The sequence below is a fragment of the Nansenia antarctica genome, assembly GCF_963989245.1.
Source record: "Nansenia antarctica genome assembly, chromosome: 2".
Lineage (NCBI taxonomy): Eukaryota > Metazoa > Chordata > Actinopteri > Argentiniformes > Microstomatidae > Nansenia > Nansenia antarctica.
Genome location: NC_137675.1, coordinates 89140982 through 89150010, shown reverse-complemented (window position 1 = coordinate 89150010; position 9029 = coordinate 89140982). Strand labels below are relative to the sequence as shown.

The 9029-nt window shown below is 46.2% G+C and overlaps 1 protein-coding gene across 1 annotated transcript in view; it reads right to left on the bottom strand.

The window, feature by feature from the left end:
- The window catches only part of LOC308151303 (glucose-induced degradation protein 4 homolog), a 13257-nt gene extending 8262 nt beyond the window's left edge, over positions 1 to 4995 (bottom strand). Inside the window, exons 1-2 of the mRNA XM_080524149.1 lie at positions 4433 to 4995; positions 196 to 255 (exon numbers count right to left, since the gene is read on the bottom strand). Coding sequence (XP_080380275.1) covers positions 196 to 255; positions 4433 to 4915 — 543 coding nt within the window. The 5' untranslated portion in view covers positions 4916 to 4995. The remainder of the gene's footprint in view (positions 1 to 195; positions 256 to 4432) is intronic.
- Between the last annotated feature and the right edge of the window lie 4034 nt (positions 4996 to 9029).

Genomic DNA, 9029 nt, shown 5'->3' with positions numbered 1-9029 from the left:
CCTCCTGAGGCGGGGATCGAACCAGCGACCTTCCGATTGCTAGCAGCTAGCCTCTCTAACCTCTACCGCTACCACCACCCACAGTCTGTGTATTAGCGTCCTAACTCATTTAATCTGAATGGTAGAAGAAGCAAAGGTGTGTGTGTGTGTGTGTGTGTGTGTGTGTGATCCGGTTCCGACACCCACACACTTTACCTCTGTTAGTCCTCTGATCTTCAGGTATCCACACAGGTAAGAGTCCTCCATGGTCACATGCTGCAAGAGTCACACACACACACACACACACACACACACACACATCAGAGAGGGACACCGCAAGCAGTGATGGTCACACACACGATGCAGTGGCGGCTGGTGATAAAAAAATTGGGTGGGGCACAGGTTATGGGGGCATGCTCCACGGGGAAGAATATCAAATTTAAAATCTCGATTTTAGCATGAGAATATATATATAACTGAATTATTTTTATATACGTATAACTTATTAAAGGGCAAACTGCAAACACAACAAAAATATGATGCACAACAACTGACAAATCAACTGGAATAGTCTTTGTTAGCAGAGTAGACCTAATGTTAACAGAATGGACTTATACCCTTTGTCTATCTGTGCAGCGGTAAGGTGAATAATTCTAGCAGTACTGTCCAGACAGTTGTCTTGTTTAGCCATTCAACTAGGCATTATTTATTCAATGGAGAAAGACATGGAACACAATGCAATTGTGATAATAAATGTGTTCTTTGTTACTTCTTTAATTAAATTAAAGTGTACCTTTCTATTATCATACAATATTTCCTTGAACATATAAACTCTATAATCATACAGTTGTCTTTCTATTAGTTGTCTCTGTCATACTGAACTGTTTGTTATCATCCTGAACTATCTCTGTTGCTCACCTCACCTCAGTTCTGTCTCTGTTGCTCTCCTCTCCTGTTGTCTGTCTCTCTGTTGCTGTCCTGTTGTCTGTCTCTCTGTTGCTGTCCTGTTGTCTGTCTCTCTGTTGCTCTCCTCTCCTGTTGTCTGTCTCTCTGTTGCTCTCCTCTCCTGTTGTCTGTCTCTCTGTTGCTCTCCTCTCCTGTTGTCTGTCCGAATATCAGTTGTTAGGTCGCGACGTGTTTCCGGGTCCAAAGTTGGCTGAGGCGCTGTCTTCGAAATGCCGCAATAATAATAATAATAAATGTTATTTATATAGCGCTTTTCCGAGGCTCAAATACCCTGACAATATGGGGAAAACGGGAAAGTGCTGTGTCCCTTGTTGTATGAATAGATCCGAGTCTAAAAAACGATTAAACTGTCATTCTACCGCTGTAGTACACTGGTATTCTGGTGCGGAGAATTTCTGGTTTGGATCCGGAAATTGCAAAACGTCACGTTTGACGTCAGACTTAACAACCGGATATTCAGGGCTCTCAAGTCTCACGCATTTTTAAATTTTTACTACCCCTAGTGGTAGTGGCCCTAGGCTGCAGCCTAGGTAAGCCTATAATCTGCGCATGCTCGGGGCGCATTTTTTGCGCCCCGACCGAGAAATAGGAGACAGCCAATTGGAGCGCTGCTACAGCTCACGTGTAAGCCAAAAGTATTTGCAGTGCCATTGACTGCCATTCGGCCGGCGTCCCGGACTCCTCCCCTATGTATTTTCACAGTGAATTTTACACACACAGATAAAATGTTTATTGTATTGGAGAATTTTTAATGAATGCTGATAGGCGCCGACAGAATATCAGCCGCATTTTATGAATAAACAATGTTTATTTAAAAAAATCTTTTACAAGTACCAACTAGGAAGTGGGGCTGCGTTGGAAGGTGGGGGCGGCGCCCTAGCGCCCTCTATTGGCCAGCCGCCACTGACACGATGTCAGTCAATCACAACACACAAGGTGCTGCCTCTTCATAAGACCTGCCATATCCTGAACCTGCCATATCCTGAACCTGCCATATCCTGAACCCTCCTGTACTGGTATGTAGTGTTGTGTATAGTATTCACATACCAGTAGAGTACTCACATATATACCAGTACAGTACTCACATATATACCAGTACAGTACTCACATATATACCAGTACAGTACTCACATATATACCAGTACTGTACTCACATATATACCAGTACAGTACTCACATATATACCAGTACAGTACTCACATATATACCAGTACAGTACTCACATATATACCAGTACAGTACTCACATATATACCAGTACAGTACTCACATATATACCAGTACAGTACTCACATATATACCAGTACAGTACTCACATATATACCAGTACTGTACTCACATACATACCAGTACAATACTCACATATATAGACAGACAGCCCTACATGGTGACAGACAGACAGACCTACATGGTCACAGACAGACAGACAGCCCTACATGGTGACAGACAGACAGACAGACAGACCTGCATGGTGACAGACAGACAGACCTACATGGTGACAGACAGACAGACAGACAGACCTACATGGTGACAGACAGACAGACAGACCTACATGGTGACAGACAGACAGACAGACAGACAGACAGACAGACAGACAGACCTACATGGTGACAGACAGACAGACAGACAGACAGACAGCCCTACATGGTGACAGACAGACAGACAGACAGACAGACCTACATGGTGACAGACAGACAGACAGACAGACCTGCATGGTGACAGACAGACAGACAGACAGACCTGCATGGTGACAGACAGACAGACAGACAGACAGACAGACAGACAGACAGACAGACAGACAGACAGACAGACAGACAGACAGACAGACCTACATGGTCACAGACAGACAGACAGCCCTACATGGTGACAGACAGACAGACAGACAGACCTGCATGGTGACAGACAGACAGACCTACATGGTGACAGACAGACAGACAGACAGACCTACATGGTGACAGACAGACAGACAGACAGACAGACCTACATGGTGACAGACAGACAGACAGACAGACAGACAGACAGACAGACAGACCTACATGGTGACAGACAGACAGACAGACAGACAGACAGCCCTACATGGTGACAGACAGACAGACAGACAGACAGACAGCCCTACATGGTGACAGACAGACAGACAGACAGACAGACCTACATGGTGACAGACAGACAGACAGACAGACCTGCATGGTGACAGACAGACAGACAGACAGACCTGCATGGTGACAGACAGACAGACAGACAGACAGACAGACAGACAGACAGACAGACAGACAGACAGACAGACAGACAGACAGACAGACCTGCATGGTGACAGACAGACAGACAGACCTACATGGTGACAGACAGACAGACAGACAGACCTGCATGGTGACAGACAGACAGACAGACAGACAGACATGGTGACAGACAGACAGACAGACAGACAGACAGACATGGTGACAGACAGACAGACAGACAGACAGACCTACATGGTGACAGACAGACAGACAGACAGACAGACATGGTGACAGACAGACAGACAGACAGACAGACAGACATGGTGACAGACAGACAGACAGACATGGTGACAGACAGACAGACAGACAGACAGACAGACATGGTGACAGACAGACAGACAGACAGACAGACAGACATGGTGACAGACAGACAGACCTACATGGTGACAGACAGACAGACAGACAGACAGACATGGTGACAGACAGACAGACAGACAGACAGACAGACAGACAGCCCTACATGGTGACAGACAGACAGACAGACAGACAGACAGACAGACATGGTGACAGACAGACAGACAGACAGACAGACAGACCTACATGGTGACAGACAGACAGACAGACAGACAGACAGACAGACAGACAGCCAGACAGACAGACATGGTGACAGACAGACAGACCTACATGGTGACAGACAGACAGACAGACAGACAGACAGACCTACATGGTGACAGACAGACAGACAGACAGACAGACAGACATGGTGACAGACAGACAGACCTACATGGTGACAGACAGACAGACAGACAGACAGACAGACCTACATGGTGACAGACAGACAGACAGACAGACAGACAGACAGACACGGTGACAGACAGACAGACAGACAGACAGACAGACAGACATGGTGACAGACAGACAGACAGACAGACAGACATGGTGACAGACAGACAGACAGCCCTACATGGTGACAGACAGACAGACAGACCTACATGGTGACAGACAGACAGACAGACAGACAGACAGACCTACATGGTGACAGACAGACAGACAGACAGACAGACAGACAGACAGACAGACCTACATGGTGACAGACAGACAGACAGACAGACCTACATGGTGACAGACAGACAGACAGACAGACAGACATGGTGACAGACAGACAGACAGACAGACAGACAGACATGGTGACAGACAGACAGACAGACCTACATGGTGACAGACAGACAGCCCTACATGGTGACAGACAGACAGACAGACAGACAGACAGACCTGCAGGACCACCTCCACGTCGTAGCTGTTCCCTTTGCTCTTCTGGTGGCCGAAGAACCGCGAGCCGCTGTAGAGGAGCGACGTGGTCACCCCGGGCTGGTGCGTGTTGACGGGCGGGGGAGGGCTAGGCGAGGCCCCGGGCTGGTGCGTGTTGACGGGCGGGGGAGGAGGGCTAGGCGAGGCCGGGGATGTACAGGCCGGGGGAGGGCTAGGCGAGGCCCCGGGCTGGTGCGTGTTGACGGGCGGGGGAGGGCTAGGCGAGGCCCCGGGCTGGTGCGTGTTGATGGCCGGGGGAGGGCTAGGCGAGGCCCCGGGCTGGTGCGTGTTGATGGCCGGGGGAGGGCTAGGCGAGGCCCCGGGCTGGTGCGTGTTGATGGCCGGGGGAGGAGGGCTAAGCGAGGCCGGGGATGTGCAGGCCTCGGCGGGGCTACTGACCGGCATGACCAGCGCCAGCGCGTGTGTGTCCCCGACGGCGACAGTCATGAAACCCAGACTAGTCAACCAGTAGAACTACCGAGCTGACCCGGTCCCTGGCTGGTTAGGTGGCTAGTTAGCCCTCCCTGCTAGTCCCGAGCTGGCTGTCTCTCTCTCTGGAAGCGGACTGAGACCAGGGGGGTATTCCATCAACGTCGCTAAAGGAAAATCCTGGCTTATTTTTGATAACTTCTCGCGAGACTTATATGAACATGCCTGGATATTTTTAGGAACTCTCGCGAGACTTGTCAGACTAAACCTGGATTTTCTTTTAGCGATGTTGATGGAATACCCCCCAGGGTTGCCAGATGGGATTGACTGTTTCCATCCTAACCCCACAGTCTAAAAATCCACCTAGTTCCACCAGCCCCAAACTTTAGGATATCGTCAGGAAAGGGTGTGTGTTTTAACTTGAAGCTTTTTAGGCACTGACATTTTGATACAGCCTAAATGCTGTCCAGTCCAGTGTGATCAAACGGGAACGTGCTATACAAATAAAGGTTATTATTATTATTATTATTATTATTATTATTATCAATAAAGACCATTCATTCATTCATTATTATTATTCGGCGGGAACCCGCCCCATCTGGCAACCCTGACTGAGATTCTAGAAAGTAGCGAAGAACTTCGACGTTGTGTCAGAGAAACTCAGCATCGTTGGATTTGATTGGCTTGACAAATGTAGTCCTCTTATGATCGCGGATTTCATTGGAGGGTTTCCCGAAATGCATGTTGGGACTAGAGTATCCTGCGTGAAGAGTGGGTTTTTTCCTCGTGGAAAAAAATAATAATAACACAGTACCACGTGATGAACATTCTGTTTGTCTGGAAAATAATAATCACCTGAAGAAACATGTCATTCTCTCTCTCTCTGTCTCTCTCCCTCTCTCTGTCATTCTCTCTCTCTCCCTCTCTCTCTCTCTCTCTCTCTCTCCCTCTCTCTCTGTCTCTCTCTCTCTCTCTCTCTCTCTCTGTCATTCTCTCTCTCTGTCTCTCTCTCTCTGTCTCTCTCTCTGTCTCTCTCTCTCTGTCTCTGTCTCTCTCTGTCTCTCTCTGTCTCTGTCTCTCTCTGTCTCTCTCTCTCTCTGTCATTCTCTGTCTCTCTGTCTGTCTCTGTCTCTCTCTCTGTCTCTCTCTCTGTCTCTCTCTCTCTCTGTCTCTCTGTCTCTATGTCTCTCTCTCTGTCTCTGTCTCTCTCTCTCTGTCTTTCTCTGTCTCTCTCTCTGTCTCTCTCTCTCATTCTCTCTGTCTCTCTCTGTCTCTGTCTCTCTCTCTGTCTCTCTGTCTCTGTCTCTCTCTCTGTCTCTGTCTCTCTCTGTCTCTCTCTCTCTCTCTCTCTCTGTCATTCTCTCTCTCTCTGTCTCTCTCTGTCGCGAGGACAACAAAGGTTCCCAAACCTAAAGCTACAATTATTGTTTCACGCTCATATAAGAATTTTAGTTTAGAAGGTTTTATGAATGAAATGTCAGGTATAAACTGGAACGAGGTTTGTGGTGAAGATGACCCTGAGGCCGCACTCAATTTATTTATGCTGAAATACATGTGTGTAGCAGATAAACATGCACCTTTAAAAAAGTTCACAGTAAAAAACAAGTCTGCCCCATGGATAGATAGTAGCCTAGGAAGGATGATGAAGGAGAGAGACTTGGCTAAAAAACTTTTAGTGAGTTCCAGTTCTATTGGACAATAGGAAAAAGTACTGCGCTTTACGAAATAATGTTACAAAGTTGAACAAGGTGAAAAAGAGGGAGTACTTCAAACAAAAGTTATATGATGCAAGACATGAAGGTAAATACCTATGGAATGTTTTAAATGAAATCATGGGTAGGAAAAAGTCCAATGTCCTTACACCTGTAGTTGAATCAAATGATATTGTACTAACCAAACCATGTGATATTGCTAACCTAGGGAGAGTACGCAAGTCTCAAAGAACACAATATCTACGGACATCATTAAGAGCATCATTATGAAAGACAAATGTTGTAAATTTGAATTTGAACAGGTTGAAGTTGGTAAGATTGAAAGTCTCCTCCATGCTCTTCCTGGAAGTAAGTTAGCTGGCACTGACAACATGGATAGCAAATTGTTACAGATGACGGCTAGCATTATAGCTATTCCTGTCTGTCATATAATAAATAGATGTTTACATGAGGGACGATGTCCAAAGATATGGAAAGAGGCCAAGGTTACACCCATACCAAAAGATACCAAATCAGTCTTCAATGAAGGAAACTCCAGACCTATAAGCATCTTGCCTGTATTATGCAAAATCATGGAGAGGTGTGTTTTTGTGCAGATTAAGGATTATTTTCAGGTCAACGGACTGGCAACTGAGTCACAACATGCATATAGAGATGGCTATTCTACGTCCACTGCTCTGATACAGATGACGGATGCCTGGCTCGGAGCCATTAATATATATACAGTATTTAAAAAAAAAAGATAATACATTCTGAGCGGCCCAGAGTCTCGCGGCCCTCCTGGCATTTGCCAGGCATGCCCGGTGGCCAGTCCGCCACTGGCTGCCTGGTAGTTTGCCCGCTGAGTATGTTTGTGCAAGGCATCCTTATTTGGTGGTAGACTTCGGTCATTGCACTTCCCACTCTTAAACATTTGACACCTAGCTAAATTTACATCCCTACAGCCTTTGTGGTCGTAGAGGTCGCATGTAAATGCCTCAATTTCCTCATAAAGCTCTGTTGGCAGTTGAAAAGCTGTTCCCAACTTTTGGAAAGTAGCACAATGCTCTTTGTTGGACAGGAGTGTGTTTACGGCCTTCACTTTTCCATTGCCGTGCAGTGCACTCACTGTATCACAGCCGGTGAAACAGTGAAATCCAATTAGCGCATCAGAGACTTCATCTCCAAGATGGCTGTGTATTCTCTGTACGTGTATGGTGCGTTTGTTTGTCCCTTTCCCTGTGTGGAAGTACAGGTTTGCTCCTATTTCCTTACAGAAAGCGATAGCCAGTACAAACACATCTGTGTCAGGACTGCTGATCACAACATGTGAGCTATACTGTGAGGCATGTGCACAGTGAAGCAACAGCCGGGTGTCTGCCTCCTCCTGTATTGAGAACAGTGTGAGCAGTGGTAAAACCTCAAGTTCTGTGCCACTGCTGTTGACTCTGATCACATGACACTCAGACCCATGTCCAACAATCAAAGTGATGTCTTGAATTTGGTCTTTCCTGGACTTGGACCATGTCTCAAAAAGAAACTGTTGTAGGTTTTCTTTGTTTTGGCCACAAGCCAAGAACTTGGACCAAAGTCTTCTGGTCAGCTGAATATATTGTTGTCAACTGACATCCTTTTGTTGCTCGTCGACCTCGTTCTGCGTTCTTTATACTCAGTGTTTTGTAGGTGTCAGGGACAAAATGCACCACTTTAGATTTACTCACTTTGGCTGCATTGATCAGGTACATTAGTGCACTGTTGGCAAATCTTCCAAATGTATCTTGGGGTTTCATAGCCTGTACTAGTGCCATTGCATCCCACACCCAGGTTGAGCCATCAGGGATTTCAACTGTGGCTGGTGGATTTACTGATCCTTCTAGAAAGTGCATTAATTTTGGCTTTCTCAGTTTTCACAAGAGAGCCATCTATGTTCGCAATTGCTGCAGGAAAGGGTCCCAGACTATAGACCAGCATTTCCCCAATGTCTATCTTCCTCACTGTTCCCACAACAATAGTAAAAGTAGTAATGCTTCCAAAGTTATAGCCTAGTTTATTTAAAACTCTCCTAATCTGTTTACCCAGGTAACCCCAGATGCTCAGCCCTGGACTGCACTGCACATCTTCTGGACCTGACCTGGCAGGGCTGACCCTGACCCATTGATGCCTTGTTCATATCTTGTTCATGTCATATCTTAGCTTGTTTATATCATATTGTTAATAATGTTCATGTCATATCTTAGCTTGTTTATATCATCTTGTTCTTATAAATAACTTATATTGCTATAAAAAACCTGCAGCCTCCTGTACTGATTTTTCCCTTCTCTTGTGGCTCTTTCAATGTTTCCTATGTTGGCATAGGCCTACTGCATATACATTAGGGATGCAACCTCAGCAAATATGTTCAAGTCAAGACTAAAAACGCATCTTTTTAATATTGCCTTTAA